The sequence below is a fragment of the Takifugu flavidus genome, chromosome 19, assembly GCF_003711565.1.
Source record: "Takifugu flavidus isolate HTHZ2018 chromosome 19, ASM371156v2, whole genome shotgun sequence".
Lineage (NCBI taxonomy): Eukaryota > Metazoa > Chordata > Actinopteri > Tetraodontiformes > Tetraodontidae > Takifugu > Takifugu flavidus.
The window spans coordinates 3,113,077-3,130,154 of NC_079538.1; the positions used below are offsets into that span (position 1 = coordinate 3,113,077).

Sequence of the window (17,078 nt, forward strand, 5' to 3'; positions counted from 1 at the left end):
TGACGACCTTCCTGGTCACCACGGAAACTGACAGAGAGCCCTGGAGCGAGGAAGAGTGAAAATGTTTGATCACATGTCCAGTGACCTTTTCTCAAACGAACGCCGTTTTGTCCGGGTCCGAATCCCCAGAAACCCACAGCTGATACCCAGATCCATCCACATTTCCAGTTCAGGCTTTTCTTATAAACCAGCTTCACTTCAATAATTTGACTCCTCGGATTTTTCATATTTTCACACATTTTTTCCCTCATTTTGACTGGAACTTCTGTACTTGTCGTTCAGGTTTATCCCCATTTTCTAAAATGTTTGTTATAGAGGTTGTTTTGTTGGGAAATTCCTCAAAAACTCATTTTTTAAATTGTACCAGGAGCTTCCATAGTTGCTCAGTTCAGTTGACAGAGTAACTGAAGCCATCACAAACTGCGGCGGAGCTAAAAATAGCAGCAGTCAAGACTGTGGCTGCTGTGGGCCTGGGATGGGGGTGTGGGGGGGCTTCAGACATGCAGCCAGTGGGATTAAGGGATGAACAGCTGGGAAGAGTCCGCCTGAAAGAGCCACAATTGGAGGGGCAACACACAAACTTTTTCAAACAACCCAGAAAGAGGCTGAAGGACGGTTCCCCACGTTTGACCCGACAGGCTGAAACGTCCCCGGTGGCCTGATGAACTTTGCTCTGGGCTGCAAGCCTCCATCAGCAGGCAGTTCCGGCCCCGGCGCCGCCCGAGGAGCCGCGATGGAAAACCTGGAGAAGCAGCTGGTGTGTCCGGTGTGCCTGGAGATGTTCTCCAAACCTGTGGTCATCCTGCCCTGCCAGCACAACCTCTGCCGCAAGTGTGCCAGCGACATCTTCCAGGTGAGATCCTCCATGTTTACAGTTTTAGGACATGTGTGTTTACAAAAGAGCGTCATCCGTACATTCCCACACCTGCGGCAGGTTTATGCAACATAACTTTCTTGTGTTATCTCCCAAAAAAACTTACCTCGATGTTATTTCAATTAAAAGAACAGGAAAAAAGATTAATTTTGTATGAAACTGATCCCTTTACACTTAAATGCGGACTGAAATTTGATGGACCACCAGGGGGCAGAATTTATCAATCAAACAGTTGGAAAATATTTCACCAAAGAAGAACAACACTCAATTAAACAGAAATATCTGGTAATGCAATAAGGCTTTAAACCCGTCACAGTATTGTCAGTTAAAATGACACAAACAGGCAGGAAATAATTTTCAATAATGAAACTCCAAATGGATTATTGGCCATTTTTAATCATCAGGAAGTTTAAACCGGAGAGGCCAAAATTTGACTTTTCTCTTCTTCCAGGAGGCCAATCCCCTGGGTCACGCTCGTGGTTCCTCCGGTGTTGTGGTCAGTGGAAGCCGCTTTCGATGTCCCTCCTGCCGTCACGAAGTGGTGCTGGACCGCCACGGCATCTATGGTCTGCAGAGGAACCTGCTGGTGGAGAACATCATAGATCTGTACAGACAGCAGGAGTCATCCAGGTGAGGAGGTAGTAAAGACTGAAAAAAGGGAGAGGGTTCTGTTAAAACACTAAAAAAAACAAGTTTAGTTTCTATGCGAGAGGTGCCAGGAAGAAATATATAGAATCTGAAACGAGGCTCGTGTAATACAGGCAACTGCCGACAGGGGGCAGCGCAGCGCCGTGAACTTTATTTTACTCAGTTTCATTTCGTTTATTGATTAAATAAACACAACCTAAGTCTTAACAAACAAAAGATAATCATTGATATGTTTGATGTATTTTTAACGTAACCGTCCTTAGATTAAGTCTTAAATTCTGCAATCGGACCAACCTATATGTGTGTGTGTGTGTGTTTACGTATATTTAATATGATCATATATTCAATGTGATCATCCGAAATGTTAACTTATCTCTTACAATCTGGACAAGAAAACTGTGTTTGATTTTGTTGGATTTTATTGTTTTGGCTCCAGCCCAGCAGCTGATGAAGATGTTCGCTAGAGACAGATGGACTCTCCTCCTTCTCTGTGGGGGCTAAAAGAAGTTGAAAAATGTTTTGTTTTCTGAGGTGTGGAAAGTTTTTGTCGGGCTTTACTCATCCTGTCGCTCCCAGACGCCCACGGCCAGTTCCAGTTGGACAAGGTTTGCGCTGTGTTTGTGGGTGACAAATGTGAGGAAGATGCACAGGTGATGAAGACGAAGCTGTGTGTTGGCTGTGCCTGGTTTGAGTCGTCACACACCGATCCTGGAATCATAGCCTCATCTGCTGACGTCACAGCTGGATTTCTGGCAACAACAGCGAGGCCTTGTTTGTCCTGAATACGATAGCAACGTTAGAATGATACTTTTGCTTTTGTCCGTCTGGTGTTTTCAGACTTCTGGCCATGAAGCCGGAACAGCCGCAGCAGCTGATGTGTGAAGACCACGATGACGAGAGGATCAACATCTACTGCCTCTCCTGCCAGACGCCGACCTGCTCCATGTGCAAAGTGTTCGGAAAACACAAGGACTGCGAGGTGGCTCCGCTGGACAGCGTCTACACCCGGAAGAAGGTACGAGTCACCCGGAGCTCCTCGCCTGCCTCCACTTTCATTTGGTCCCCCGACAGCTACCGGATGTTCAGGGCCACCAGGTGGTCAAATCTGTCCCACCTTCTCTTCTTTCATTCTCTTTTCCGGCTCGCGTTCCTTCTCCCTCTCCACCCGTCACCGTAAACAGATCCCAGCATTCGTCCGAGCTGCTGCTGAACACAGTTTGTAAGTTTGGGGGCAGCAGCAGCTGCTTTAAAGGTCAACGAACCCTCCAGGAGCGCCTAAGCTCGGCCGTGGCCTTTACCTGCTCTCTATTTTTTAATTCCTTCTTCTGTGGCCGCTTTGTCCCCCCAAAAGAAGAGTGAAGCGGACAGATGTGACCGCAGATGTGCTCGGTGGGATGGATCCTAATTTTCAAAGAGAAAAGATCTTATTTTGGGGGAAGTTCTGTACCCACTCCATGGCTGTTCCATTATTTTTGAAGCGCTTCATGTGATCCCGTCACACGTGTGGACCTGCTGGCAGCGTGCGGCCGCCTTCTGAGCAGTTGGCTTCGCTGGCGTTCGGCCGCCATCTCTGACATCTCTGATTCACTCATCTGAATTTCAGATGAGGTTCGATCCTCCTTCACACCAACGTTCACGTGGACAATAGTTTGTGTTCCTTTAGCAGCGCAACGACGAGAAGCGCCGGTGATGTCATCGCCAAACAGGTGCATTCTGGGTGACTCGTGTTGTTGTGCTGATGACGCAGTTCTGCCGCTTTGCTGGAAGGAAAATGATGTTTCCAGGCAAACGTTGGCGCTTGGTTTCACGTCGACCCTGTTTGCCGTTTTGCAGGTGGAGCTGAGCGACGAGATCGCCATGCTGGTCGCCAGTAACGACCACATCCAGGGGCACATCTCCCAGATGGAAGAGATGTGCCACGCCATAGAGGTGAGCTGCACGGGAAGCTCTGATTGAGATGGAGGCTGATCCTCCCTCTGACCTCTGACCTCCGACCTCAGGAGAATGGAAAGCAGCAGCGAGAACAGCTGGCCGGCCATTTTGACCGCCTGGTGGCGACCCTGGAGGAGCGGAAGCTGGAGCTGGTGGGGCTCATCAGCAAGGAGCAGGACCACAAACTCAAACGAGCTCGCTCGCTCATCCAGCGCTACGGCGACGAGCTGGAGGCCGCCGTAGCGCTGGTGGAGTCGGCCATTCGGTCCATGGAGGAGCCGCACATGTCTGCCTTTATTCAGGTGGGTTGTCGTGGTTACTCAGTTGCCGCCAGAGACTTCGTATAATGTGGTCATGGCTAATGTAGAAGCACTACAGCCACCGAGGGATCAGTATTAACTTTAAAATTAGTGGGCTTTTGATATTATACATCAAAAACTCAATTGAATGTATTTTATCTGACTTCTGACAACAGATTTTAACAGTTTGATACTCACGGCCTTTAATTGTCACCTTAGTGTGAGCATGTTAGCTTAGCATAGCCTGAAGTTTTGCTGAGTCAGAGTACTTATGCAAAAATCTTTACTACGAGGTGAAACAACAGTGGAGAATTACCTCCCAGGTCAGTTTAAAGGTGCAGAGGGATTATTTTTTTCCTGAAAAATTGAAAGTTTTAATTTGACAAAGAGAAGTGTGTTTAAAAGGGTCCGAGAACGGAGCTTTTTAACATCACAAACTGTCGATCAAGCACCAACGTCTCCGTCCGTCATCAATAATCTGATTGTTTGCTCAGTTTTATTCTCTTTTTTAGTCTCTTTAGGCTGCTTTTTCATCTTCTGCCTCTTGCATTTGGAATGTTTATGTTATTAAATAAAGGGATCTAATAAAGATGGTGATTGACCCACGATGATGCATTTGCTGGTTACCATGGTAATCTGATCAGAGTAAAAACAACTTTATATTAATTTCACTGAAATATATTTGTAGACTTGACTGAAACCTCTGTTGTTATTGGTCTGAGAGCATCAGGTGTTTGACGGGTTTATGGTTAATGGCAGCCGAGCTATTAAACATCAAACTGGTTGTTTTTTATTTTCTGGGTGACATTTTTGACTGATGTGGCTGGAAGAAAACTCAAAAGATGTCATGTCATCCCAGCAGAACGCCAACATCATTCTGGAAAGGTGAGCGAGCTGTGATGCGGCACGTTTAATCTACTTCAGAAAGTGGCCACTAATGTTTATGTTTCTGAGTAATTTTGGAGTTTTGGTTCCATGAACTGGACACACACACACATACGAACACTCTTCCTCGCTCCTCCTTCAGACTCGGGTCCTCTACCAGAGGCCTGGGAGTCTGAGGGTCCTACGCAGGATCTTAGCTGTTCCTAGGACTGCGCTCTTCTGGACAGAGACCTCTGGTGTGGTTCCTGGTATCTGTTGGAGCCATCTGCTCAGGTTGGGTGTTACTGCCCCTAGTGTCCCCATCACCACTGGGACCACTGTTGCCTTCATGCCCCACATTCTCTCCATCTCCTCCTTCAGCCCTTGGTACTTCTCCAGCTTCTCGTGTTCCTTCTTCCTGATGTTGCTATCACTTGGGATTGCTACATCTATCACCACCACTGTCTTCTGGTGTTTATCCACCACCACGATGTCAGGCTGGTTGGCCACCACCATCTTGTCAGTCTGGATCTGGAAGTCCCACAGGATCTTGCTTGTTCTCCACCACTTTCTGGGGTGTCTCCCACCTGGACCCTGGGACCTCCAGCCCATACCCAGATGTTCCTGTCCACTATGCCAGCCACCTGGTTCTGCCACTCCATGTTTGCCTTGCCTGCCAGCATCTTGCACCCTGCTGTGATGTGCTGGACTGTCTCAGGGGCATCTCCACACAGTCTGCACCTGGGGTCTTGTCTGGTATGGTCTGGCCTGGTCTGGTCTGGTGGACCCTGGCCTCTATTGCTCTGGTGCTCAGGGCCTGTTCTTGTGCAGCCATGAGTAGTGCCTCTTTGCTGTCTTTCAGCCCGGCCTTTGTCAGCCACTGGTATATTTTCTCGATATCAGCCACTTCCTCAATTTGCCGGTGGTACATTCCATGCATGGGCTTGTCCTTCCATGATAGCCCCTCAGGTTCCTCCTCCTTGGTGGGCTTTTGTTGCCTGAGGCATTCACTCAGCAGTGGGTCAGTGGGGGCCATCTTCTAGATGTACTCTTGGAGGCTTGTTGTTTCCTCCTGGACAGTAGTTCGGACACTTACTAGTCCTCGGCCCCCTTCCTTTCGCTTTGTGTACAGCCTCAGGACACTGGACTTAGGGTGAAACCCTCCGTGCATGGTGAGGAGCTTCCTTGTCTTGATGTCAGTGGCTTGTATCTCTTCCAGTGGCCAGGGTATTGTGCCAGCAGGGTATCTGATTACTGGCAGGGCGTAGGTGTTCATGGCCTGGATCTTGTGCTTACCATTCAGCTGACTTTTCAGGACCTGTCTTAACCTCTGCAGGTATTTGGCTGTGGCTGACCTCCTAGCTGCCTCCTCATGGTTACCATTTGCCTGTGGGATCCCCAGGTATTTGTAACTGTCCTGCACATCTGTGATGTTCCCTTCCGGTAGTTCAACCCCGTCAGTTGCGATCACCTTTCCCCTTCTAGATATCATCCGCCCACATTTGTCTAGCCCGAATGACCTCCCGATGTCTTTGCTGTAGATCCTAGTGAGGTGAATCAGGGAGTCGATGTCACGCTCGTTCTTGGCATACAGCTTGATGTCGTCCATGTAGAGGAGGTGGCTGACGGTTGTTCCACTTCAGAACTGGTACCTATAGCCACTCTTGGTGATGATCTGGCTGAGGGGGTTTAGGCCTATGCAGAACAGCAGGGGGGACAGAGCATCTCCTTGATATATGCCACATCTGATGCTCACCTGCGCAATTGGCTTTGAGTTGGCCTCCAGAGTCGTGTTCCACAGCTTCATGGAGTTCTGGATGAACTCTTAGTGTCCTGTTGATATTATACAGCTTTAGATACTCCAGTATCCATGACATTGAGTCAGGAGATATATATACACACACACACACACACACACACGCACACACACACATATCCATCTGTGTTTTAATTCTAATTAAAAGCCAGAAAATGAGTTGTATGAATTGGAGCTAACGAGGCTAACAACGCATGCTAACAGACGTGACGATTCATCCGACTGAAGTTACTGTAAAATAAATAACTTTAACCCTTGTGTAATGTTCATATTGTTGTTACTCAGCCAGCGTTTGTGGGTCTGATGGACCCGTTGCATTTTGTGGCTTTTAATGCCTCACAATCAAACACTTTTATGTTAAAATACTGAACAGATGTTTACCTTATCCCAATCACAAGCAGTATAAACAAGATATATGGTTAATATTTGCCCTTTACCTTTGTTAGGTCACATTTATAACTTATTATTTAAAACATAATAAAGAAAATAAAAAAAAGTGAAGCAAGGTTTTTCAAAACTGCTGACTTTTATTTCTTTGAACTTATTTTTATTACTTATTATTATTGAAAACGGGTCCCACACACCCGAACACCACACAGATTCGGCATTTAACCCTTTAAAACCTTTTTATGCAGTATTTTGTGGATTTGCGATCGATCAGTGCCGTCATTCTGGACGTCGGTTCGGCTCCAAACCTGCTGATCTGTGTGAAAATAAAGTCTGAATGTGGAACTGGTTGTCTGCAGGATGGCGGCCACGTCCAGAACCTCCAGCACAGAACGTCCAGAACTTGGCTACGAGAGCATGAACCATTTCACCATCGACGCCAGCGATGCGGCGGCGGCGCTGATGAACATCGACTTCTGCTCCGGTTGGTTTCGTCCATCTTCATCACGTCTGCGGCTGAATCACCTCTAGAAGCTTCGTACAAACAAGCTTCAGTTTCCATTCAAACCAATTTATTCCCTTAAATATAAACGCAGAAAGGTCCTCATGAACGTCACCCTGATTTCCTCTGCGTGTGCAGGTGTCGCAGATGATGAGGAAACTGAGGAGGAGTCAGAGGTCGACTTCACATCCTTCTAGAGGTCAGAGGTCGCTCTTCTTTTGACCCTAAATGTGTATTTTCTGATTTTATCCTCATTAATAAATGTGGATTAAATAAACCAACTGTTTAATCGTGAACTTTGGAGCATCAACCATTAGAACAAACCCATCTTCCTTTTCATGTTAAAATTAATCCATATTAACTTTCCTTCATCCCTAAAACAGGAACCTCTCGGGTTTAAGAGATTCTCCGGTGGGCCACCAGGGGGCGCTGTCACGGGGTTTGACAATTGGTTCAAATTTAAATTTGTTCTTTCATTTGTTGTGAATGCAGATGCACATTGATGATGTATCATTGATCTTTAAGCTTCTCCTGTAGGTGGATACAGGCTTAGCTCACCTCAAGAGGCCGCTGTAAAAAGTCACCTAAATACAATTTTCCTTTCAATTCCTGGTAGAAAACAGGAACCGCAGGAAATATTTTGATTTAGCTTTGATCAGACCACATAAGGAGAGCAAAGATTCTCAGTCTTCCCATGATCCTCTCTGTTCTGTGTATTGTCACCAATAATCTGTGGATATTAACAACATCTTTTTATTCCAGGTTTTCACGGCTTGCAGAGGAAGAGATGCACTTACAGTCCTCCAGGAGAACCACAAGAACCCGACAATGATCTCAAACTCGTCCTCCTTCACCCTCCTTCCTCTTGGACATGTCGACTCCCCTTTATTCTGCCTTTTGTTTAGTGTCTCGAGTTTGTCCGTAGGAGGAAAACTTAGAGGTTCTCTCTTCTCTGAGGATATCAAACAAAGACTTCTGGACATTTAATGTCAGATTTTATATTCACGGGCATGAAACTGCTTTTGAAAGTAGAATAAAAGCTGTAGTACGTTTGCGTTATTGCTTGTTGTCCTGCAGATGATGCGCGGGTGCTGGTTTGAGTAGAGCCATAATGAGCTGTGGCACCAGGTTCAGTCAGCTATAGAGTCGTTTAGCTAGCTACAGCAACAGTTAGCTCAGTTATATCAAACAAAAATGATTGTTATCGGTCTCACAGAGGCGCAAACAGCAGCCGTTTGATGGGATGGGCGTCCCCTAGCGGTCACTACCAGAACTCCCCTCAGCCTGCTGCTGGGAGTCTGAAGCTAAAAGCAGGTGATCGGCACCTTTTCTATCCAGTAATAATCACAGCAGTGAGTTCCGTTTTACTTTGACTTTTATTAGAAAATATTAATAGCAAAAAAAGCTTTTGTTTTAATGATGACAGACAGGGACATTTATGGCAAAATAAATATTATTTTAAACAATAGCATGCTACAGTCGATACATTACAGGTGAAAGTGCCTAAATAAAGGCAATGAGAAATCAATATTTATGCTTTGTTGAATCGACCAGAATGATTCAATAACAGCGAATCAGCAAAAACAGGAACTTTTTTGGTACAGTTTTCTAATTTTACTAATTAATAACTCTTGAGTAAGTTGAAGATCAACATTTTCAGACAGATTAAAATACCGAATATCAGGATTATAAACGATGTGTAACTAATTCAGAACGTTTAAAGTCGCTGATTGATTGTTCAGAACATTTGTCATTAATTTCATCTTCTTTTCATCCGGGGTTTGGGGGTTTTGCCATGTTTAGGAGGGGGAATTTTGAAAGATTATATAGTAGAGGTGGCTCGCACCAACTGGCGATCTTAGAATTCCAGTTTTACTTCCCGAATTCGTCCAATAATTTGCGGTTGATCAGCTCCTGCTCCTTCTGGTTCTCCATCTTGGCCTCCTTTATCATCTTCCTCAGCAGGTGGAAGGTCAGGTCGATGGACAGCGGCGGCTCCTCGCTGCGCTTCAGCACCGGCCGCGCCGCCTCCTCCTCCTGACCCACTGGAAGGAGGTGCAGAAGCTCCGGACTTCTCCGCTGGAATAACTTTAGGAGCAGGTCGTCCAGGAGCTCCGAGGCGGCGCTGTCTCCAGCCGCGGCCGCCTGCAGAAGCATTTCCTCCAGCTGCTGCGTCCGGAGGCGGCCGAGCTCGTCCGGCCAGCTGGGGAGGCTGCTCGGTCTGCCGGCGGCGGGGCGGAGGAGCGAGGAGAGGAGGAGTGCAGAGAGGAGCAGGAGAAGAGGAGTGGGCCTCATGTCCTGGAGGAGCAAAAGGAGCAGAATCACGAAACCAAACTAGCGTCAACTCCGAGTTCAGTGAAGTCAAAGACGCTGCTGTCGGTAATCATTTGATCGATCCTGTAAATGAACTCCGTCAACATCCCAGACATGTTAAAGATAAAAACATTTCATCCTGGAAATCTGGATTCCTTCCGCCTGCTCAGCATCAAATATCGAGATAATTGGCTTTATAAGTGTCACATTCGTTAAAATAAAAACTTTGGAGACGCTGAACCTGTTAACTAGTCACGTGAACGACGCCCACACGGTTCTCTATCCCGCAATTTCAGATCCAGCCAGAACCAGAACCCGGTCCAGCGATCGGGTTAGAACCGAGCGGAACTCACCGTTTCAGGTGCAGAAGCGGATCTCGGTGGTTGGAAGTCTGGTCCGGGTCTGAAAGTCTCTGTGAGGATGGACGGTTTTATCCGTCCTGACCGCAACTCTGACGTCAACGCGCGCTCGTGCTGTTTCCAAAATCGAAGAGCGCGAGACTAGAGCGAACAGGAAGTAGAGGAGGAGTTTAACCAGGTAGGAGCCCCGGGGCCCCCCTGGGCGGCGGTAGCTCAGTCTGCAAGGGACCTGGCCTGGAAGCGGCAGGCCCCGGCCCCGGCCCCGAGCCCCAGCCCAGACCAAACGCGGCACCCCCGAGCAAGGCACCAAACACACAAATGACCAGATGAACCGGCAACTCATCCAGAAGGTGACACACCAGGTGACACTCCCCAACACCCACACTTGGATACAACTTGTTGAGGCTCATGAATGAGTGTGACATTTTCCAGTGCAGCTTCCCTCCACAGGCATCACCAGAGACAGCTTTGATTGTGAAGATGAATTTAATTTGACAGCAAACATCTTTATGCCATTTACAATGTAGTAGGAACTAAACAGATGAAAACAAATCACATTTAAAACTCCCAGTTGCAGTATACAGGAAATGACTTTGATGTGTCTCAGTATGAACACATTTACTGGAATGCTGGCTGAGTGCCTACGTAAAATAAAGATGCTAACATTTAACAAATATTCAGTTTATGAGAAATGAAAGTAACATGCCTGTTGTACCACCGTCGGCCACCAGACGGCGACAATGACGATACTTCTGAACGGTTCTGAGATCAATAAGTGGACGAAGCAGCGGACGAAAGTCGGGATCTTAACATCAGTTTGCAGAACTGTAAGGTTTATTTTTCAGAAACATGTGGAAATATTCGGGTAAACACGTCTCGCAGAACAGAATGCACTGCGACCTGTAACAGACCGATCATATTCGCTTCACGCGTTTTAGACCGATGTCAAGTATAAAGTCAGACTTAAGATGCATAATCTGTAATTATTACACGATTGTCAAGTAGAAAATACCGGTGCTGCTAACAACAAATACTGTAAACACCACCGTTCTGCTGACCAGAATGTTACTGCGCGACATCACTTCCATAAATAAACCCTTAATTTGACTCTTTAGTGTGAATTTGTCATTCAGAGTAGACAAGTTTGTTCTCTCGCCCTTTGTGAGTCACTCTGTGACGGTTTGACTCACAGATGAGTGTCAATATCCTCAGCAACAGCTCGGACTTGTGATCAGCGCTCACATCTTGTTCGCCTTCCAGGTCAAGTAGGAGTTCCAACCGACGGCGACCACCTGGACAACCGCCAACCTACAACCGGGAGTTCGTGTCATGAAAGAGTTTCTCCTAAGACCGGACACCTGCTGTGTTTTAAGTAGTCTTTTTACGATCAAACAGCGCGTCTTTTCTTAGCTCGTTTCTGTCGCAGGCGTATGGCGTCATCAACCGTCGCCGCTCGAACGCGCACGACGCGTCCAGAAAGTCGCGCGACGGTTCGCGCCCGACTCACCGATAATGCAGCGGGACGAAGTAGAAGTTGGCGATCTGGACGGGAGGCCACAGCTGGCAAAGCAAGAGATCAGGGGTTCAAGCTCCGCCGACACCGGGCCAAAGAATACACCGGGGAGGAAAACTCACGTAGTAATTTGAGATCAGCGCGTCCGTGTAGTCCTGTCAAAAACAATGAAGATATTTGGGGGTAAAGATCGATACAAGAGTGTGCTGCTGTTCACGAACCGTCAGTCAACATCATTGTGGATACGATGCTTTCAAAATATTTCTGCAAATGTATTTGGATTCTAAATAAATAAAGGATCTTTTTGTTAAAATAAATTTATTAAGGGAAACTAAAATGACCAATGCTATTTAGGCTGATGTAAATAAATTATTTAAATGAAAACTATCACTCTAAATATTCATTTTGTCAGAAGTTTAAGGGTATTTATTTATTTATATACAAACATGATTTCATGGTTATTTACACCCACACACAAACCCTCTCCACCCTGTATTAAAGGTCAGCACACGTCTGGATGTATAAAAGAAACACTTTTTTGTGGGTTCATCACCACCAGGGTCACATTTATAGACTAAATCTGCGCAATAGAAATGTCAGAACCCTTGAATCCAGTTTTTACAGGGTAAAAAAGTATTTCATTGTCTGAAATAAACTGAAGATTATATCTGGTTCACAGCTGTGCAGGACAAACCCAGGCTAAACATCTATCTACTTCCAATACCCGGCGTTGCCACGGTGATGCTGATGCTTGGCCGTAAGAGAGTCCCGAGTCGCGTACTCAGATTTTAACGACTGTTTTCCCCCAAATAGAGAAGATGTAAGCTTGATTACGTCAAAGAGAGATTGGAGAATGTTTCTCCAGGTTTCCTGACGTCGTAACAGCAGATTTGTTTCCTATTTACTGTCCTTCCTGACCAGTTTGGCCTTTCGGCTCCACGCCTCTCCTCCTGTAAATAATTGATGCTGACCAGGTGCATGCTGGGTAAGTAAAATGGCCAAAGACAGCAGAAGACCACAGCGAGCTCTGACCTGACACACAAATACGTGCACGCACACAGGCGAAGGTCCGACTTATTCCGGCTGACAGGAAATAGATTCTAATAATAAAAACGAGGGGCGAGCGCTGGAGGCCAGGCAGGTGAACTCTCATTCACCTGAGAAAACAACCCGCCCACTTCAAAGCAGATCAAAGACTAAAATCAGTGTGAATAACATCGCTTTTGTTTCTAAAGACGAATCAGACCCCAAAACTTTGCCTCATTTTAAATGTGAAAATCTCCATTAGCCCCGCCCCTGCTCTGCCCTCACCTGCATCTGGAGCTTTGCCATTTTAAACAGAGCTAGAGCTCATTTTTGGTTGGTTGGTTGTGCGAGATCTCGGAAAACCCGAATTATTTAAGTTAAAACTGAATTCATTTCTTGATATGAACCTTTTTTTTTGACTCTTTCGAAGTTTATGATGTCAGTATTGGAATTGAGGGGAACTGCGTTTCATCGGTAAACATCATATGTTCGAGTCTCACCCTTTTTAGTTTGCGGACATTCTCCTCCAGCGTCAGACCGTTGAGGGAACCAGAGACGCAGAAAAATGCTGCCAGGAAACACGGAGCGAAGCACAGCTGCAGAGGAAAGGCGCAGGTGAAAGGAGACATGCACAGGTGCACAACAAGTGTTCCATTAATGAGAGAAAAGCCAGAATAAACATAGGACGAACAACAAAATGTTTTACATTTTAACTTGAATTGAACAATAAAAGGTTGATTAAGAACAAAAGATGAGTGAAAGCCAAGATTGCTTCATTGTTTCCTTTTTTGGTACCAATGAATAAAAATTATAAAGTGCTTCTGTGATACTGTAGAATAGTGAAGTGAGGATCAGAAATGCTTTATAATTAAATGGAAATGCTGATTTTGGTTTTTTTATTAATGAAACCTACTGAAACTGTGTCCAGGTGTTCCAGAACTTCAGTCACTCAGATCTTCGCTCCAGTTAATAAATGAGCACTTTGACTATTCATAATTAACCCTCTAAGTGTTACAGCAGCTGGTTCAGGAGCTTCTCTCACCTGATCAACCAGCATTTTCTTCATGGCAGCACTTTTACCTCCACCAACCACCAGTCTGTCCAACACTTTGTACCAGCTGCCGATCACCGGACCCTTAATCCATCACAAATAATCATTACAGCTCAAACAGACTCGAGGTTTCTTCGCACACACTCGGCCACGTCTGCAGTGGAATGTGACAACGGCTTCATCGCTAGCCAAATCTTTTGAACTATGATCATCAATGGGCCGTAACCATGACAACACAACTTACCACAAAGAAGAAACCGATACTCATCATCTTGGCTGTGCGCTGCATGTTGTGATGGGCCAATCCTCTCCTCTCAATCAGCTGTTGGGAGATGACGTCACCAACACCCACCAAAGAGCCTGCAGACAGACAGGAGATGCATTCAGTTTCCTCTTAAAGTGTGGGACCTTTTAAACTTTTAGTTCTTAAATTACATACAGCTTCCTGTCCAGGTACGGGAGGCTGACTCCATCGCTACTTTTAAGATCAGACTTAAAACCTTCCTCTTTGAAAAAGCTTATTGTTGTTAATTCAGTAGTTCCAGTTACTATCATAGACAGACACATTATCATACTTAGGGGATCAACTAATCGTTAGGTCACATCTTAGCTATGCGGTTATAGGCCAAGGCTGCCGGGGTCCGGAACATGATCACCTGACAGGCCTCTGTCACCCCCCCACTGGGTCATGGTTTCCTCTCCTCTCCTCTCCTCTCCTCTCCTCTCCTCTCCTCTCCTCCTCTCCTCTCCTCGTAGACTAGTAATGCTATTTCCTGTGTAGCCCTTCTGCTCCCCCCACTTCTGTATCCATTTACAGGTATCGCCGCCTTCAGAGCTGTATACTGACCTCCGACCCCGCTGACCCACTCAAGCAGCAGCTTTATTCAATTCAATATAATGTATTTTTGTATGTATTTCTATGCTCTATGCCTCCCCTGGAGCCGACCTGAATATTGATTTGAAAATATGTGGCAGGAACAAGGATGTTTAACTGTCAAAGTTGTATAAAAATACAGTATATTTTCAGTATTATTATATTTTACATTACTGATATTTTCAACTTTTAGCACCAGAAACGCATGTTTCTAGAGGAAAAAACTGCATAATGTGCATTGCTTATTATATATTTATATTACTGAGACTGTGGCAATGTCGATTGTTGCTGTTTAAATAAAGTTGATTTGAATTGTCTCGAGTTACACGTCTGCCGAGCGTTGCCGCCACCTAGCGGCGATTATTCGGTACTGTAGCATTTAGAACAAGCTTAAATTTAAAATGATTGCTTTAAAATAATGATTTGCTTCAATTCTATTATTTCAAACGAGCTATTTTAATGAAAAACAGTTTTAGAAAGCTTGTACTTAACAAATAAGGTGTTGTTTTTTGGTGTAATGTATTCCGTTGATTTATGAGAAATATTTTATTAAGCATATTATTTAATACAATGACTGTTATTGGCACACACAAAGAACAATTTTATTTGTTGTAAATTTCTTAGTCTTCAATCAATGTTGTGATTTCATTTTTTGTGTGTTGGCCACATATAACCCTCGTAGCTCCTTTTGTTAAAATATTAGCTATGAGGATTATATGTATCTCAGAACAAAAATAGAATAATTAAGAATATTGATAATAATGAATTCTTGTCACGACCATTACAAAGATGGAAGAACAGAATCATAAAGCCTTTTTTAATCCCGTAAAAGAGCGTGGAATCCTGACATTTCTCAGCTGAAACTGATCTGATTATTTTGGTCAAAGTTCTCATTTCTGGCAAACTGAGCGGAAGCAAAGGTCGCCAACTGAAGCCACCAGTTTAAACCCAGCACGAACAACAGAGTTCAGAACAGCAACAAGAAATCTGCTTGGTGACTTTTCAGAGGGTCATTAAAGTTCAGAGGGGCGACACAGATGTCAGACAGATGTGCAGTAAAGTTATTCTCCTACCAGCCGTCACTATCTGCACCGTCCACGGGTACCTGGACATCAGGGATTGGTACGCTCTCCAAATTCCTGCCATTCTGTCACCAAAGAAGAGAAACCGATCAATCACAAAGTTCTGATCAGGAAAGAAACAGGCACTTTCTCCACCAACCATCCCCGCCCACCATCGTGATTCCAATCAAGCGACCCCTGATGAGAGCCGTCGTGTTGTTCATTAAAGCTTGAAAATCGAATTTAGGTTTCTGCTGAGTGCAATCTGGTCTGATCAATACGTTTAAACCCAACCATCCTGTAAACGTTCAGTGGAACATACAAGCAGATACTTGGTCCCTTTATTAAAGCCCATCCTTGCCCAACTAAAGCAAATCTGCACTTTATGTCAGATGAGTGTATAAACGTGTATGAAAATCATTTGACACACAGGAAAAGTTGCAAACAGCGGAAACTTTGAAGCCATCGACTTTGGTTTTTAGGCATCACGTGGAGTCACGTTTATTATTTGTCTCGATTCGGGTAAATCTTCACTCCTGATGAACGAACACGATACAACCGGTGCAACAGCGTGGACATGAACCTGCAGGTCAAAAATGGGTAGATGAGACCAAACTGCATCATCGGCCGCATTTTAATGGCAGCTGCCATTTCTGTTTGACTCAGTGCACGTGGGGGTGATAAAACTACGGCGTCGCGTCCTCGGCCGCACACAACCACATAGTTTTAAAACATTTAATAGTCATAATACTGACAAGTGTTGCAAAATAAAAATGCGACGTGCCTGTTTATGATCCCGGCGAGGTTCCACCGCTGATGCATTCACGGCTCAGCAGACGCTCGTAAAGTTAAACTATTTTATTGATTTGCTCTGGTGAGACGGTTAATGTTCGGTGTTACCTGAGGCCAGAGACTAATTTGTTTAACATTAACATTAACATTTTTCTTTAATGCATACGTAACATTAAGTCTTTTTCTTCATATTCTATTTTGTCTACTAACGCCCCACAGATGTATGGCTTTGCCTACTAAAATTTAAAAAGTTAGACGTGAAGGACTGAATGTAGGATTTATACTCGCCAAAATATTTTTTATCTTCTCTAAAAAAAAACCTAATTAAAATTGCTTTTGGCGGCTCGTAAAAACTGATATCTAGTAAATCTAAAAAGAATCCGACAACCCTCAAAGGCGGCACACCGCTGGTCGGGCTCGTCACTTCCGTTGTAAACATAAAGCGCAGCTATAGCGCCCCCCCGTGGAGAAACGAAAATATAAGCAATTAAGAAATTAAACAAACACTGCAGCCAACGGCAGAACATTGATAATAAACACGTCTAACCTCCATCACGTCTGGAATTCACCTGTCTGAGCTCCATTTTGATCTTAAAGTATCTTTGTGAGTTATTTAAGAGAGCATAAAACACATGACAGCATTTTGTTCAACTTTTTAAAGGAATGTGTCATCAATGTTACATTTACAGGAAGGACATTTGGCCAGAACAAAGACAAAATATCTCATATCAACATTATCTTGCCATGACCCTTTTTTCCCCTATTTT

General features: G+C 45.0%; 3 protein-coding genes across 15 annotated transcripts; 1 reads left to right on the forward strand and 2 right to left on the reverse strand.

Moving 5' to 3' along the window:
• Positions 1-475: 475 nt before the first annotated feature.
• trim54 (tripartite motif containing 54) lies at positions 476-8,374 on the forward strand. 8 transcript variants are annotated; one of them, XR_008947377.1, is made up of 10 exons: positions 478-853; positions 1,326-1,504; positions 2,360-2,537; positions 3,356-3,451; positions 3,523-3,756; positions 4,616-4,638; positions 7,180-7,304; positions 7,461-7,521; positions 7,706-7,761; positions 8,085-8,374. XR_008947377.1 is itself a non-coding variant. In XM_057017032.1 (10 exons), the coding sequence occupies exons 1-8, from the start codon at positions 662-664 to the stop codon at positions 7,517-7,519; spliced, it is 1,086 nt and encodes a 361-aa protein (XP_056873012.1). In that variant the 5' UTR covers positions 478-661; the 3' UTR covers positions 7,520-7,521; positions 7,706-7,733; positions 8,085-8,374. The 8 variants fall into 8 exon arrangements, 4 of the variants coding, with proteins under 4 accessions (XP_056873012.1, XP_056873011.1, XP_056873010.1 ...); XM_057017032.1 differs by having other exon boundaries at positions 7,706-7,733; XR_008947380.1 differs by having other exon boundaries at positions 476-853; positions 4,584-4,638; positions 7,706-8,374.
• Positions 8,375-8,679: 305 nt separating this feature from the next.
• uts1 (urotensin 1) lies at positions 8,680-10,188 on the reverse strand. The gene is made up of 2 exons (XM_057017053.1): positions 9,989-10,188; positions 8,680-9,620 (listed from the first exon to the last, which is right to left on the reverse strand). Exon 2 carries the CDS (start codon positions 9,615-9,617, stop codon positions 9,195-9,197), a length of 423 nt encoding a protein of 140 aa, XP_056873033.1. The 5' UTR covers positions 9,618-9,620; positions 9,989-10,188; the 3' UTR covers positions 8,680-9,194.
• A 273-nt stretch (positions 10,189-10,461) lies between these two features.
• mpv17 (mitochondrial inner membrane protein MPV17) lies at positions 10,462-16,414 on the reverse strand. Of its 6 annotated transcripts, none has more exons than XM_057017045.1 (8): positions 16,304-16,414; positions 15,532-15,605; positions 13,829-13,944; positions 13,576-13,668; positions 13,034-13,129; positions 11,630-11,662; positions 11,502-11,554; positions 10,462-11,302 (listed from the first exon to the last, which is right to left on the reverse strand). In XM_057017045.1, exons 1-8 carry the CDS (start codon positions 16,339-16,341, stop codon positions 11,233-11,235), a joined length of 573 nt encoding a protein of 190 aa, XP_056873025.1. In that variant the 5' UTR covers positions 16,342-16,414; the 3' UTR covers positions 10,462-11,232. The 6 variants fall into 6 exon arrangements, with proteins under 6 accessions (XP_056873025.1, XP_056873029.1, XP_056873024.1 ...); XM_057017049.1 differs by having other exon boundaries at positions 16,275-16,331; XM_057017044.1 differs by lacking the exon at positions 16,304-16,414 and adding an exon at positions 16,103-16,255.
• Between the last annotated feature and the right edge of the window lie 664 nt (positions 16,415-17,078).

Excerpts from the sequence above, each read along its gene's own strand:
- mpv17 (XM_057017044.1), bottom strand. The coding sequence starts at position 16,170 with ATGGCAGCTGCCATTAAAATGCGGCCGATGATGCAGTTTGGTCTCATC. Across the intron at positions 15,606-16,102 it reads TACCCATTTTTGACCTGCAG|AATGGCAGGAATTTGGAGAG; the intron begins GTTCATGTCCAC and ends CTTTGGTGACAG. Across the intron at positions 11,663-13,033 it reads ATGTCCGCAAACTAAAAAGG|GACTACACGGACGCGCTGAT; the intron begins GTGAGACTCGAA and ends TGTTTTTGACAG.
- uts1 (XM_057017053.1), bottom strand. The coding sequence starts at position 9,617 with ATGAGGCCCACTCCTCTTCTCCTGCTCCTCTCTGCACTCCTCCTCTCC.
- trim54 (XM_057017031.1), top strand. The coding sequence starts at position 662 with ATGAACTTTGCTCTGGGCTGCAAGCCTCCATCAGCAGGCAGTTCCGGC. Across the intron at positions 1,505-2,359 it reads AGACAGCAGGAGTCATCCAG|ACTTCTGGCCATGAAGCCGG; the intron begins GTGAGGAGGTAG and ends TGGTGTTTTCAG. Across the intron at positions 2,538-3,355 it reads GCGTCTACACCCGGAAGAAG|GTGGAGCTGAGCGACGAGAT; the intron begins GTACGAGTCACC and ends GCCGTTTTGCAG.